Here is a 17,147-nt window from a genome sequence, read left to right as displayed (position 1 = left end):
TCTGCCTGCCTTGGCCTCCCAAAGTGCTGGGATTACAGGTGTGGGCCACCACGCCGGGCCATGATTTTTATTTTCTGTATGTTATAATGTTTTGACATCTTGAGGGGCCTTACAGACCTGAAGACAGATACTCCCTCCCAGAGCCAGCTAATTCCTAAACATAATAAACAACTTACTTGGGAACATGCCCATCATGAAAGCCAATCATTGTCTTTATCTAACTCTCATACATCAACCCAGTATTTCCCCTGCTCTAAATCAATCCAGGGCCAGGTACCACAGAGTCAGGTTCAGCCCCTATGCCTCAAAGCCTGCTGGAATTATTCAAACTAGCCAATCCTGGCTTGCCTTGCTTTTCCTGTAGAAACCCCAATAAAGGCTCTTGCCTAGGCTCTCCCCTCACTCCTTTCTGCCTCTTGACCAAAACCTGGTGCTTTCCTTGTAGTCTTGTGTTGGGTGGTATGCCTCTTCTCCTGGGAAATATAATAAATTATTCTTTCAGTGGCATTGGCCTCTCCATGTCATCACTCAGTCAACTCTATAAATTAAAATCCCTTGGGTACAAATGAGACACTTCTAAAGTGTATCTGCATTATCTAGTTGGCTTACCTGTAACAGGTAAATGTCAGGATCAATCATGGAATTACAAAAATGAGACTGGACATAGGTCATGGCTTGTCCTTTGATTTGTAGACCATTTCTTACCCACATATTGCTGTGGATTTCAGCAAGACTTGCCTAATAAAATAAATTGGACAAAGAATAAATTATCTAAACTCAATCTTTACAAAATATTATAAATAACCATTTCAAAATATTTAATGATGTAATCATAGTATGAGCCCGATATTCTGTCCAGTATTAAAGATAATCAGTTGAAATATACACTTCTACATTTTTTTTTTAACAATAATTATGCTTTTACATAGCTACTTTTTTTTTTTTTTTTGAGACGGAGTCTCGCTCTGTCACCCAGGCTGGAGTGCAGTGGCCGGATCTCAGCTCACTACAAGCTCCGCCTCCCGGGTTCATGCCATTCTCCTGCCTCAGCCTCTGGAGTAGCTGGGACTACAGGCACCCGCCACCTCGCCTGGCTAATTTTTTGTATTTTTTAGTAGAGATGGGGTTTCACCGTGTTAGCCAGCATGGTCTCGATCTCCTGACCTCGTGATCCGCCCATCTCGGCCTCCCAAAGTGCTGGGATTACAGGCTTGAGCCACCGCGCCCGGCCATAGCCACTTTTTTAGAGTTTAAACATGAGTTGGTTTTCCACGTTGGCCTCTGGATACATTTATAACGACTTTCACTGACATCTTTCATAAGAAATCAATGCTTATGTTTCACTCTATTTCTCCCTTAAGAAAACTCTAAGTAACAACAACAATCCTAATATACATGTTTAAAGAAAGACACTGGAATAAGCATAAAATAAAACCAATTGTTCAAAGTCAATGAATACATTCTACATCTTTAATTCACCCTAACTCAAACCTATACTACTAATTTTCCAAATATTGGAGGTTAGAATAAATGTTCTCATTATATCAGTATTCAATTCTTCATGTATTTATGTCCAGTGTCAACTAAAACTAAGCAGTCATAATTTTTTCTTTTTTTTTTTTTTGAGACAGTCTCACTCTGTCACCAGATTGGAGTGTAATGGCGTGATCTTGGCTCACTGCAACCTCTGTCTCCCAGGTTCAAGCAATTCTCCTGCCTCAGCCTCCCAAGTAGCTGGGACTACAGGCACATGCCACCACGCCCAGCTAATTTTTGTATATTCAATAGAGACAAGGTTTCACTATGTTGGCCAGGATGGCCTCAATCTCTTGACCTCGTCATCTGCCCACCTTGGCCTCCCAAAGTGCTGGGATTTACACACGTGAGCCACCGCTCCCGGCTTCAAGCAGTCATAATTTTATCTGTTTCCTAACACCCAGAGTTCAGGTCCAATAATATTATAATTAACAAATCTAAAATTGCCAGGAAAAACAAATTGAAGTGCAAGTCCCTCTAATGTATATAAAAAGCTGGCCTGCCAAATTATAGTGTTGGTATTAAAAGAAATCACAGTGCTTATATAAGCTAATTCTTCTCTCTTCTTTCTCCTCACATTATACAGATAGGGAAATTAAGAATCAAGGAGGTGAATTACCCTAAACTTTGTGGAAAATAAAACAGTGGTAGCACCAAGGCTAGAATCTTTCGGATCTCCTGACTCCCAAAACAGTGCTATATAGTATGTTAAATACTACCCCATAAGTAAATATCATGAAAAGAATTCCTGGAAAAAGTAAAACTGAAAAGTAAATCTCATAAAATGAAAAATACCTAAACATAATCTGGCAAAAACACAACAACTTTTTTTAAAAAATTTTCAAACATCTCAGCTATAATAACAATGAAAGGCAAATAAATAAAGGAAGACTCTCTTAAACAAGGAATCCACTTCAAAACTTTTTCAATGCCTGAATACATACTTGAATTTGGAGTGGGTGAATCATTAGTTTCATTAACATTTCCTGATCTGGTAAAACAGAATCCAAATCTAGTTCTTGACATTTCACAGCCTAAAATTATAATGAAAAAGTTACTAATTCAATTCTTATTTCTGAAAATTAAAAAAAAAAGAACAGAACTCTTTAATGATAGTCTTACCTTACTCAAAAACATAGCATAGTAACGATGTAGTGGCAGATGAAAAGTGACTTGGTTAGGTGCTGGCTGGAATAAACAAACAAAATCCATAAGTCAAAGACTATTTTACAGAAATTTTAAGATGGTTGTAAAATGTTTAAACCATACTCTCACCTGGATTTATTCCTATACTTTACATTCAAAACTTAACATTTTAGAAGATGCAGATTCTAAAATCACTACAGATAAAATTATCCCATTTTAAACACTTAAGCATAAGTTTCTTGAAGGCAGAAATCGTATTCTACTCAACTTTGAATCCTCTGAAGCATCCAGCACAGATTAATATTTCCTAAATTCACTTTAGCCAAAGCAAATAATCATTATTAAAACAAGGGATGGAATGGATTTCCAGCTACAGAGACCATTTGGGACTCTTCAAACGCAAGTATACCAAACGTCATGACAGTAATAAGAGTAACGGTCACACATAACATTCATTGAACACTTACTATGTGCCAGTCACCATGCTAAGCACTTTATTCACATTATCACATTTAATCCTCAGAAGAATGCTATGGAGTAGGAACTACTAACATTCTCATTCTACAAGTAGCAAAATTCAAACTTAGAAAACTTAAGTAACTTCCTAAAATTCAAAAGTAGTGAACCGGGGAGCTAATCTGGACTCCACTGTCATATTCAAAACGGTAAGAAGACTCTGACCAAATCCCTAAACAGAGGTATAAATGCAGGGCATCGTTAGATTCCTTCACCAGTTGGATAAGATGCTTCCAATCAGTACCAAACACACCAGCCTCCATATAAAACTTCGCAAAAAATATGTGAATGATGCTATGCATTCCTGTAAATATTACAAAAACTGTATTTTAAATCTGTGAATCCCATGGATCACAAAATCACTACAGGGCAAAAATATACCACAGCTGTCCTTCTTAAACAAATGAGTTAAAAACTAAAAAGGTATTGTTTGCTTTTAATGCTTTTTAAGTTCTTAGTAAATATTCTCTTGTTAAAAATTTTTATACCGGACATTCAGATAATTATGCTAATGTCATATCATTATAGAGGTTATAAGGAGTCTAAATATGTCACCATCCCTGAAATAATTATTTTTTCAAAACCAATAAGATAATAACATCCTCCTCAATATGTAAAGGCTACAAAAATGTGTTCTAACAAATAAAAGTTTGCCCTCCATAAAAAGAAAGGGAATTATAACACTGTTCTGTAACATGAATAAACCTTGGGGACATTATGCTAAGTAAAATAAGCCAGTCACAAAAAGACAATAACTATATGATTCCACTTACATGAGGTTCTTAGAGCAGCCAAATTCATAGAGATACAAAGTAGAATGGTGGTTGCCAGAAGCTGGCAGAAGAGGAAATGGGGAGTAGCTATTTAATGAGTATAGTTTCAGTTTTACAAGACAAAAAAGTTATGGAGATTGGCTGCACAACAATACAAATACACATAACACTACTGAACTGTACACTTAAAAATGATTAAGATAGTGAATTTTATGTTTTATGTGTATTTTGCCACAATTAAAAATAAAATTTTTAAAAGTCTGCTCTCCATTACCATAATCATCTTAGTAACATATTCTACACTGACTAGCTAAGTCAGAATCTCTCTCTATTTCCTTTGAGGCATTAAGCAGACTGGGTAAGTGCAGACTCTTTTTTTTTTTTTTTTTTATAGACGGGGTCTTACTCTGTGGCCCAGGCTGGAGTATGGTGGCACGATCACAGCTAGCTGCAACCTCCACCTCCAGGGCTCAAGTCATCCTCCCTGCTCGGCCTCCTAAGTAGCTGGGACGACAGACACACACCACCATGCCTGGTTAATTTGTGTATTTTTTGGTAGAGACAGGGTTTTTGTCACGTTGCCCAGACTGCTCTCGAACTTCTGGGCTCACGCAATCTGCCCACTTCAGCCTCCCAAAGTGTTGTTATAGACGTGAATCACCATGCCCAGCCTAAATGCAGACTCTTTTTTTGAGTCTCGCACTGTCCCCCAGGCTGGAGTATAGCAGCGCAATCTCAGCTCACTGCAACCTCTGCCTCCCGGGTTCAAGCAATTCTCCTGCCTCAGCCTCCTGAGTAGCTGGGACTACAGGCGTATACTGCCACACCCGGCTAATTTTTGTAATTTTAGTAGAGATGGGGTTTCACCATGTTGCCTAGGCTGGTCTCAAACTCCTGACCTCAAGTGATCCACCTGTCTCAGCCTCCCAAAATGCTGGGACCACAGGCGTGAGCCACTGTGCCTGCCCCCTAAGTGCAGAATCCTGTCTCTGCCACCTACCTGTAAAACTAGGTAAGTTGCCTCTCTGTGCCTAAGCTGTCTGGTCCTTAGAGTAGGAATAATAAAGAGTTGGGCAGCTGTGAGAAATAAGTAAAACAGCACAGTACCCAGTACATATTGCTATTAACTAGTAAGCCATGAACTCTATTTTATCTTTCAGGGCTTTAGCATATCCTATATTCACATTCTCTATAATGTTAAAGTCCATATTCCTTCCTTGTCTAATATCACAGACTGGCTACTTGATAAGCGCTTCTTCTATTCCTATATATACTGATAGTCCTTGGATTCCATTCTTCACTCTATAGTCTTCTCATTATATGTGAATTTATCCAGATACACAGCTTCAGCTGCTAACTCTACCCAGTTGACTCCCAAATCTCAGCAGAAATCTCACTCCTGAACTCCAAATCTCACTTTCAGGTGTCTACTGAACATCAATACTTAATATTCCATGGGACTACAAATATAGTGTGTCCAAACCAAACTCAGTATCTTTGCCATAAAACTCAATCCTCCTCAATATTTCTTCTCCAGATTCCCAGTAATTTAAATATGAAATGTAGACTTCCTCCTTCTCACAAGCCTCCTATATTTGATGAGGATCAAATTATGTTTACTTATTTTTTAAATAATCTCTTAAATCCACTTTCTTCTTTCTATCTACACTGCACCTAACTAACCTTAGCTCAGGCACTCAACACATAGTGCCTAGGTTTTAGTGATAACTGCTACTTCTACTATTATCTTCCATAAAACACCTTTTATGGTGTCTGCCTAGCTCACAAGCTTCCCATCTTCTCAGAATGTGTCTCCCTTTCCCACTCTCTGCCACCTCAACCACACACAGAGATTGGGGCCTGACAGTCAAGTTTATAGTAGCCATATTTGACTGGAGGCAGGGCAGGGGACATCTGACCCAGCCTGAGCAATGATTTTCTCTCTTAAAAAATTGGAACTGGGATTCAGGGACATTCACAGACAATCTGGGAGTATGCCTGAAATGGTAACATTAGGCAACTATAAGAAGGCAGTATTTCACCACATGGACAAAGTACGGGAAGGGAAGAAAAAATGAGGCACATACACACAGGGCAAAGCAAAGGCAAGCGACAAGAGCTCCTATTCAGATTTCCAGTCCATCCCTGAGGTCCAGGTGCCCTAACCCTGAGACATCCCTATGTATTAAAAATAAATGACTGCTTCTTTAACTCAGGCTGCTTTAAATTATTTTTCCCCTTGCATTAAAAGAACCTTGACTAACATATCTTCTATTACCCGCTATATGCTGCCAGAAGGTGGTCTTACTTAAACATTAATTTAATCTTGAACTTCTTCCACTCACAATCTTTTAATGACTCCCTATGGTTTTAGCCTCCTGATAACCTTCCAGGTCCTGAGAAGAAACAGCTTACCTCTTCAGCCTCATCTGTCACACAAATTCATGCACCACAGGTACTGCCCCTAACTTACTAAGCTTCTGTGCCTTTGTATATACACTATTCCCTCTGCCCCAAATGTTATATATCCCTTCTCCCATTGGATTAATGTATCTTTAAGACTGCTCGGTTGACACTTCTACTAAGAAGCTTTTCTTGGGTTCTTCAGGCTAAGTCAGGTGCTCCCTTTTATCCTCCTACATGGCACCTGGTCACAACTTTACAGAAGCACAGGAATCAAATTAACCACATACTTGTCTTCCACTTCCTTAAGTTAGGGACTGTTTTACCACTATATCCCCTATGTTTACAACATAGTAAACATTCAATAAATATTTGCTATATGAAAGCATGTTCTACTTTCCTCTTACCAGAGGACTCTAGCCAAACCCACTCTGCTACAAACTCACAATTGTTGCCCTACATGATATTCATATTTTTAAGAACTCTTAAATGGCCTATCTTATAGGAAAATGTATTCCATCCCCTGTTTCTGTATGATTGATTTGGCTTACTTCAGTTCAAAACATATTATTGGCCAGGCACAATGGCTCACACCTGTAATCTCAACACTTTGGGAGGCCAAGGCAGGAGAATCACCTCAGCCCAAGTGTTCAAGACCACTGGCGAGACCTTGTCTCCAAAAAAAAAAAAAAAAAAAAAAAAAAAAAAAAAAAAACAATTATTTGCTTGATTTGTACTAGATTACCATAATGACTTCTGACATCCACCCACAAGGATGGAAGAAGAACTAATGTTTATCACACATGTAATATGTGCCTCTTAGTCAATCCTCACTGGTTAATGTTACCAACTTCAACAGATGAGGAAATGGGCTCAGCAGGGTTAAAAAAAAAAAAAAAGGTAAAAATATATAAAAAATTAAACCTAAAAAAATCTATCCAAGGCCACATAGCTAGTTAAATTATGGCAGAGTCACAATTTACACTCAAATCTGCCTGACGTTAAAGCTCTTTCCACTGCCAACAACCAATATAGTTAAAACACTACCAGACAAGGAGTTCCAAAATGTGGACTGTGGACCCAGAAGTACCATAATTTGCTACATAACAATAGGCAAGTCATTTAATATCTCTGCATCTCCACTTCCCAATGACAAAAAAAAGGAGGAATAATAAAACCTTTAAGCACCATATAAAAACATGACATGGGCCAGGCACAGTGGCTCACGGCTGTCATCCCAGAACTTTAGGAGGTCAAGGTGGGTGGATCACCTGAGGTCAGAAGTTCGAGACGAGCCTGGTCGACATAGTGAAACCCCATCTCTACTAAAAATACAAAAATTAGCTAGGCATGGTGACACAAGCCTGTAGTCCCAGTTACTCGGGAGACTGAGGCAGGAGAATCGCTTGAACCCAGAAGGTGGAGGCAGCAATGAGCCGAGATTGTGCCACTGCACCCCAGCCTGGGCAACAAGAGCAAAAACTCCATCTCAAAAATAAATAAATAAATAAATAAATAACATATTATTTGATTCCTTAAGTTCTATACTTAATTTCTACTCTTTTAAGAATCCATTTAAATTTTTGAGAATATTCAATATCTTCCTAAAAATATTTCTGTGTGAAAAACAAATACACTATTTCCTAGAGTTCAGCTGCTCTGTATGTCATACATGATTCTAACTGTCCTTCACTATACTCCTGATTCCAAGCATGATTAATTTAAATATCATTTTCTTTTGTATAATTTTCCCCCAGTTCAATCTTACTGCTGCCTTAGTGATGCTACTATTTCAACAATAACTCCTGAAGTTTCAAACACCAAAGAAAGCTGGATTGAGAAAAGCTTCAGTTAAAGTTCCAGCTGAGGGACTGACCCTGGACAGGGTGAAGAAGGAGGGAAGCAGGCTGGAAGTGGGATGGAGCTCCATGAAGGCTGGAGAATGTTCTCTCTGAACACTGACCTATTACCATTTACGTAAACAGAATTTAAGCCTAAAGACCAACAATTACACAAAGCAAAGAATCAAGATGAGTTGGTCAGGGCAGAATCAAAATCCAAATGGACAAAATCCAGGTTGAAGGCTAAGAGCTGACACAAATGTTGGGAGAGGGGTAATGAGGGGTAAAGAAAAATTAATTCAGGAAAGGAGGGATTAGAATTAAAGATAACAAAGGGTTCTTCCCTTCCTAAACCATTCCTAAAGCCAATGGAAGGTAAAGAGAGGGAGCATGGTAAAATAAGCATGTAAAGGTTAGGAAACTGAGAGGGAAGTCAGAGCTCAGACTCAGGAGGGCAACTGTTGGGGGTAATCGAGGGGTTGAGATGTCAGGGGTTGCTCAGGCATAGGGGGTGTGGCCTAGCATTAGGGCATCAGACGTGGACAGAGTCAAAGGGGACCCACACAGCAGGGCAGCCCAGTGTAGAGCATCAGAGCCAATCTGGGTGAGGGCCTCCAAATGGGGAATCACAGCCTGACTGAGGTAAGGAGGGCAACAATACGGGGGGGCCAGCCTGGAATAGGGAATCAAAATCCAAGCTGGGTAAGGAGATTATCCACATGTGCAAAGAGCCCAGCAGGAGGCATCCGAGCCAAGGCAGAATGAGGAGGACATCCAAAAACAGGAAGAGCCTGGTGCGGGAATTTCAAGCACAAAGAGGGTGAACAGGGCTTCTCCACAGAAGGGCAGTCCAAAGTGGGGAGTCAGAGCCCAGGCAGGATGAGGAGGGTGTCCACATGTGGGAAAAGGGGGACTAGGATGAGGACTCAGAGTCAAAGCAGGGAAAAGAGGCATCCATGCAGGGGAAAGAGAGGCAACTGAGATGAGAGTTGCTTCTCATATTTATATGTGAGATTAGTCATAAATAAACATGTATTTATAGATAAGTAAACATATTAAAGATAATGGAAGCCAGGTTTTCCACTATTGAAGAAAACTAGAATAACTCCTATAGTGTTAAACTTGAATTAAAAATATCAGTTTGAACTCATAGATTTCACTGTAGATAAAAAAATAAATATAGATGCAAATACGTATATGTACTTACACACATACACTCTTCTGTTCACTGTGAAGTCCTGGGAGCAGTGATACGCCAATAGCAATGAGCACATGTAGCACCTAGATTTTTCTAAATATTGTTCCACACTAAAAGTAACCAGGGATCCATAAAGAAATGATTGATTCCAGGAATGGATGGGGAAACTATGAGTCTGAAACATCCTGATGGGCCAGAAAACATGGAAGTTCTCAAAAAATGATGGGACAAGCAGAAACTAAGCTTAAAGGGGCTCTCACTGGCCAAATCTGAAGCAATTTGAGCATCAAATAATGACGGAAATAGCTTATAACCCATTGAATAAAATAGAAACTATGAATCTCTAGAGACAAAAATAAATGAATGAATTAAAAACTGGACCACAAAATACTTTATTAATTACATGAGAAAAAGGGTAATTTTATGATGAAAGAGTCTAGCAGGTACCACCCTAATCAAGTGATCAAAGGGAACATCATCAGTAATAGAACACAAATCACAAACCACCAGATAGGATGCGATGAAAAGACTACAACATCACTTCTGTAATATTCCTGAAAATGATACATAATCTGAATCTAATCATGAAACAAACTCAAACTGAGAGGCATTCTTCAAAATGTCACTGTCCTGGCCAGGAGCAGTGACTCACACCGGTAATCCCAGCACTTTGGGAGGCTAAGGCGGGTGAATCAACTGAGGCCAGGAGTTCCAGACCAGCCTGGCCAACATGGTGAAACCCTGTCCCTACTAAAAATAGAAAAAAATCAACTGGGTGCGGTGGCACGCATCTGTAATCCCAGCTACTCAGGAGGCTGAGACAGGAGAATTGCTTGAATCTGGGAGGCAGAGGTTGCAGTGAACGGAGATCGCACTCCAGCCTGGGCAACAGAGTGAGACTCTGTCTCAAAAAAAAAAAAAAGTCACTGTCCTAAAATGCAAAGAAAGACTGGGAAAATGTCTCAGAAGGAGATTAGAGACATGATAACAAAATGCAAAATGCAATTCTGAACCAGATCCTTTTTCTATAAAAGATATCATGGGACAACTGATAAAACATAAATGAGTTATAAGAATTAAATGTTAATAATATATTAACGATTTTTATAGTTGCATTCTGGCTATATAAGAAAATATCCTTGTTTGTAGGAAACACTTAAATGCATGGGGGTAGTGAGGCATCAAGTCAACAACTGAACTCTCAAATGGTTCAAGAATACAAAGTTCTTTGTCCACTCAACTTTCCAATAGATTTGTGATTGTGTCAAAAATTTTTAAAACAGAAAGGGAAAAAAACACATATACACACAAGAGATAAAATTTGCCTACCCTCCACATATACACAAACACACAGCAATGTTGTGTGTGCCCAGGGTTCAGAAACCAGACGAAGTGGGGGTGAGCTGTCTGAAACATGGTCTTTCTTTTGCATATGGCATATTCTGACCCTGCTTCATAAGAGGAATAGAAGGAGCTTCTGATGGTAAACTTGGCTGACTAATAAAAGCAATTACTTGTTCAATTCATACATACCAAGTCCTGTGCCAGCTCTTCTCATTATTAACAATAATCACCTTTGTTCAAGCCCATCTTTTCCTACTCTGACAAGCAGAACACTGTCCAATTAATAGAGTTATGATACCCTTTTCATTAATCTCCCCTATCCTATTCACACTTGCATTGTCACTTTTATATATTCAACTGAAACTAATTTTCACTCAATAAGAAATAATGAAACATATATACTTCATAATGGAAAAACAAATCATGCCACTCTTCTCTAGGAAATAAGCAGACACATTAGTGTGCTCCAGAATCTCCTAAATGTCAAAGAACTAAAGAATTAGTCTCCCCTTTGGGTTTCTCTTTTTCAAAGCCTAATATGTTCATTACTTCCTCCCCTCTCCTATGAAAAGGTATTATTTTCAACATTAAATGAAATCTAACACTTTTCTTAAATGTCTTTACATACATCAGAAAATATACATACCTCATCTACGAAGTTAATAGCATCAAACCAGTCTTGAAGAGCTTCAAGGCAATATCTAACAACATTTCGGGTATATTCTTGAGTTTCCTAAAATAGTAAGTTATATATAATAAATGTATAATATAGAAACATATATTTTCAACATTAAATTATATGTAATACATAATCATTATATGCATTGTGTATACATAAAGTGGTAAAACGTAAACATTTTCAATATTATATTTGCCATTTCAAGAAACTGTCCCTTCATAAACAACCAGTGACAAATATGAAAATTAAATAAGTCGATATGCTTCCTTTTTTACAATATGTTTCTAAAAATGAATGAAAGCTGAAATAGATTTTAAATAGATTTAAATCAGACTCCATTTCAGGAGACCCCCCCCCCCACCAATTAATTATAAATTCTCTAATGTCATTGTTTCATGGGTACAGAGCTTCTTTGCGGCTGATGAAAAAGTACTGGACATGGACAGTAGCGAGAGTTGTACAACACTGTAAATGTACTTCAAGTCACTGAATTTCACAGCTAAAAATAGTTAGTGGTAAATGTTATGTATATTTTACACAATTAAAAAGAAAGGGCAGAGCATATGCGGACTGTAAGTAACCTGTGAATACCCTGACTTACAACAGAATTAGGGAAAAGACATGATGTGTGTGCCACTTGAAGTAAGAGTACTGTAAAACACAACTACAATGTTTTGTGGTAAAACGGATCCACCAAAATAGGTGAGTTCCAAATTAAACAGAAATAGAAATAATGATAGGCTTGCTCACCAAAAACAACAACAACAGGCAAAGGATTTAAAAAGACATTTCTTCCAAGAAAACACACAAATGACTAACAAGCACAATCAAAGATGCTCAACATCATAGGAAAATGCAAATCAAAGCCACAATGAGATACCACTTCACACCAACTAAAGAGGCCACAATTTTAAAAAAGGAAACAGAAAGTGTTAGGAAGGATGCAGAGAAATTGGAATCCTCATATACTGCTGATAAGACTGTAAAATGGTACAGCTGCTTTGATAAATTGTTTGCAGCTGGGCACAGTGTCTCATGCCTATAATGGCAACACTTTGGGAGGCTAAGTCAGAAGCATCAATTGAGGCCAGGAGTTCAAAACTAGCTGGGACACAGCAAGTCTCTGTCTCTGCGAAAAAAATTTAAAAATTAGTCAAGAGTGGTGGCATGCATGTATAGTCCTATCTACTTGGGAGGGAGGTTGAGGTGGAAGGGCTGCTTGAGCCCAGGAGTTTAAGGATGCAATGAGGTATGATCACGCTACTGCACTCCAGCCTGGGCAAAAGAGTGAGGCCCTATCTCAAAAAGAAAAAAAAAAAAGTTTGGCAGTTCTTTGGTAAGTTAAATATAGAGTTACCATACAACCAAGTAATTCCACTCCTATGTGTATTTCCAGAGAATTGAAAACATATGTTCACACAAAAAATGTACATAAATATTCACAGAAGTATTATTCATAGCAGCCAAAAAGTGGAATCAACCCAAATATCTATCAACTAATGAAAGGACAAATGAAATGTTGTATATCCATATGATGAAATATTACTCAGATAGAAAAAGGAATGAAGTACTGAGACATGCTACAACACAGCTGAACCTTGAAAGCATTACATTAAGTGAAAGAAGCCAGACACAAAAGGCCACATATTACAGGATTCCATTTATATGAAATGTCCAGACTAGGCAGATTTATAAAGACTGAAAGTAGATTCGTGATTTCCAAGAGATGAGGGGAGGTTGGAATTGGGAGGTATGCAATTTCTTTTGGCGGTGATAGAAATACTCTGGAATTAGATAGTGGTAGTAGTGGTAAACTTTGTGAATACACTGTAAACCACTGAATAGTATATACTTTAAAATGGTTAAATGGTGAATTTTATTTAAGTTAAAAAAAGATATTTTGGGGTATCAATGTATAATGTGTAAGTGCAGAAAGCATCAAAGCCATGTGGGTTAAACTCATCGGCTACCTATGTAAATGATATAAACGTGCCTTTTTAAAAAGCTGAAAGTCTCACATTCATTCTTGACTTCTCCTTCACCTTACTCATCTCCATGTCATGTCAATTCTTGCTTGATATTATCATATAGCTTCATGCCTATTTCCATTGCCACAATACAGACCAAAATCACTTACCTGGTCACCTTACTAACATTCTCATCCTGTTTTAATCTATGCTATATGAGATTTATATTTATAAAATATTATTTTATACATTCTATTCCACACCTCTCACTGAAAACAAATTAATGGCACTTACAAGTTTTAATAAATAATCTGTCATAACCAAACTAAAGCAGCAGGTAATTCACAGATAAATAAACTTTTAAAACCAAATGTTCTCCTATTTCATCAAGCATTTGGGCAATGGGGTACCATTACAGGCTCTTAGTGCAAATGTAAACTGGTACCACCTTCTGGAGAACAATTTGACAAGTAGGTACTAAGAGTCTTAAAATGGTGACCAGTTAATTCCATTCATAAATACAGCATATTTCATAATCATGTTCTGATTGTCTCTCTCCTATCTTCCCACTACTACCACTCCCCAACACCCAAAAAAGTCAGTATGCATGCTAACTTAGTAGTTTTATGACCTTGAGCAAATTACTTAAATTTTATGAGTCTCAGTTTCTCCACATGTAAAAACAGGCATAATACAACCTACTTCCCAGTACTGTCCTGAAGAGGCAAGTGAAATGATGTACATAAAATGCTCTGTATCACAGGTTAACACTATGTGTGACAAGTAATTAAGTGCCTCAAAGAGTCAAGACCACATTAATCTTCTATCAAGTCTGTAGTACCCTATAGTTGCCACTGGATGAAGATTTTGCAGTTTAATTTTCTCCTTAGAAAGCAAGTATCAGTAAAATTCTAGAAACGCGTCATCCTCTTATCCAATCTTCATGTCATTAGTTAATTAGCATTAAAAGTATGATGCTGTACTGACTGAGCTATCTCAGTAGCATTACTTTTTTTAACTAGCCCTTAATGTTTTCAAGAATCAAATAGCATTCAATGCAATCATACAAAGACAGTAATTTATCAAGTGAAGTTTCCTTTTAAATTACTTAATCCTTAAGTTTTATATTTTACAGTAGAAAATTTAAACAGAGAAAAAACATTTTTTTTCCTATAAATAATAGTGTTTCTTCTAGTTTATACTTCTAAACCCTGACAGCACTGCAGCTAAAAAGCTTTGGACATTCTTGCTTAAAAAACAACTATAGCAAAGTGATAAAGAGCATTGGTTTTTAAATCAGATGAATTTGCTTTCAAATTCAGTGTCTACTTATAGTATGTGAACTTAAGCAAGTTATTTAACCTCTGAAAGAACAGAATGATGCCATGTACTTTATAGGAGATGCAATGAAGGTTAGATAAGAATATATGAAAAGTGCCTAGAACAATGTCTCACATAGTGTAAGTGTTCACCAAGAGAACGTCTTATCTAGGAACCAGATGCTCCTATAACTGAGAAGTTACTCTCTGATACTGCCAGGACAACAGGAGCCTGTTTTCTCTCTGTTCTCTTTATTTCATAGATTAGGAGAACCATACTGCATTGTAATTCTAGCCTTCAAAGCTGAAATATGAACTACTGCCCAGAAACAATAATTTTTCATTATCAAAGAGATAAACATAACCTCAGCCTCATAATTCAAATTCATCTTTAACACAGTAGTCAGAATAACCTTCTTAAAATATTTATCTTTCTATATCAATATCATATCAACCCACTTTACTGAGTATCTTCCGTTGGCTTACATACATGACATGGCATTCTTCTGATTTTTCTCTTCTCCCTATCCTTAATATCTAAATGTCAGTTTTTTCTTCGGGGTTCACATCTCTCTTCTCCCTATTTAATCTCATTCCATCCCTTGGTGATAAATATATTCTATATGTCAAAGGGTCTAGAATGTATAACCTCAGTCCAGACTTACTTTTTGAGCATGAGACTCATATATCCAACTGTCTATTCTCTATTTCTACTTGGACATTTCACGGGCATCTCAAACTTAACCTATTTAAAGCTAATTCTGATCTCTCTAAACTTGACATTCTCTCAGTCTTTACTACCTTTGTAAATAGCACTTCCATACACAGTAACTCAAAAGTCTCTCTCTCTCATCAATAATGTACAATCCATCACCAAGCCTGTAGATGCTACCTCAAAAATACATCTTGAATATCCAAAATACACTTTGAATATATATATATCAAATATATATGCTACCTGAATTTCATGTTCAGACTACTGTCATAGCATCTTTTAGTTGACAAATAATAACTACATTTATTTATGGGGTACAATGTGATGTTTCGAGATATAGATATGTATATATATACACACATATATATACACACACACACAAGGATTGTGGGATGAGTATATCAAGCTAATTAACATATCCATCACCTCAGACGCTTATCATTTTTTGTAGTGAGAGCATTAAAAACCTATTCCTTTAGCAATTCTGAAATGTAAAATACATTATTATTAACTACAGACACCATGCTGTGCAATAGATTTCAAAAAGTTATTCCTCCTCTCTAGCTAAAACTTTGTACCCTTTAGTCAAAATCTCCCCACTTCCCACTCCCTCAGCCCCAGCTTCTGGAAACCATCATTCTACTCTCTACTGCTATAAGTTCAACTTTTTTAGATTCTACATACAAGTGAGATCAATTTATCATAGCATCTTAATTGGTCTATTTACTCCTGGCCTTGCTGCTTCCCACCCACGCCACTCCTGCTCAAATCCAGTCTTCTCCAGGAACAGAATGATCTTTTAAGGGTAAATCTGATCACATTAAACCCTTGCTTAAAAATCTTCAGTGGTTTCTCCTTAAAATTGAATCCAAGAGTCCTTAACATGATCTGCGAATATCTGCAATAATAATCTGATCTCTGCTTCTCTCTCCAACTCCACCTTGTTTACTCTGTGGTTCCAGCCACAAATTCCTTAAAAAGACCAATCACGGCCGGGCGCAGTGGCTCACGCCTGTAATCCCAGCACTCTGGGAGGCCGACACGGGCGGATCATGAGGTCAGGAGATCGAGACCATTCTGGCTAACACGGTGAAACCCTGTCTCTACTAAAAAAAAATACAAAAAATTAGCCAGGCGTCATGGCAGGTGCCTGTAGTCCCAGCTACTCGGGAAGTTGAGACAGAAGAAGGGCATAACCCCCGACAGGCGGAGCTTGCAGTGAGCTGAGATCGTGCCACTGCCCTCCAGCCTGGGAGACAGAGCGAGACTCCGTCTCAAAAAAAAAAAAAAAAAAGGACCAATCACTTTCCTACCGAAGGTAGGCTATTCCCTCTAATCTGCCGCACGACTACCACTAACTCCAATTTAACCTTCACAGAGATGGGCCCTTCATATTCTCTCTTCATAAAGACATTCTCTGATACTCAAATCATCAGTCCTCATACTCATTACTCTCCCTCATAACAACCTGTTATTTTCCCAAAAAGCACTTTACGAAAGCTTGTGAAGTAAACAGATGTGTTTACTTACTCAAGGTTTATCTCACCCATGAGAGCAAGAACTGTATCTATTTGGTTCAGTACCAAAAATTTAAGCATCTAAATAATGTCTGGCATATATTTTTTGAATAAATGAACAAACAAACCTCATATGACAGTTTCTTGATAAATGCTACAGTGGAAATTAAACAAGGTACATTATGAAAACAAC

At 37.8% G+C, this 17,147-nt stretch overlaps 1 protein-coding gene across 3 annotated transcripts in view; it reads right to left on the bottom strand.

Annotated features, from left to right (window-relative positions):
• UBR3 (ubiquitin protein ligase E3 component n-recognin 3) overlaps positions 1-17,147 on the bottom strand; it is a 268,897-nt gene that overhangs the window by 164,865 nt on the left and 86,885 nt on the right. For all 3 annotated transcript variants that reach the window (XM_038001943.2, XM_007965316.3, XM_038001944.2), the window contains exons 11-14: positions 11,404-11,490; positions 2,659-2,724; positions 2,481-2,570; positions 610-738 (exon numbers count right to left, since the gene is read on the bottom strand). In XM_038001943.2, the coding sequence (XP_037857871.1) occupies positions 610-738; positions 2,481-2,570; positions 2,659-2,724; positions 11,404-11,490 (372 nt within the window). The remainder of the gene's footprint in view (positions 1-609; positions 739-2,480; positions 2,571-2,658; positions 2,725-11,403; positions 11,491-17,147) is intronic.

This window comes from Chlorocebus sabaeus, chromosome 10, assembly GCF_047675955.1.
Source record: "Chlorocebus sabaeus isolate Y175 chromosome 10, mChlSab1.0.hap1, whole genome shotgun sequence".
Taxonomy (NCBI): domain Eukaryota; kingdom Metazoa; phylum Chordata; class Mammalia; order Primates; family Cercopithecidae; genus Chlorocebus; species Chlorocebus sabaeus.
Note: the sequence above shows the minus strand (reverse complement) of the source record. Positions and strands in the feature narration are given on the sequence as shown.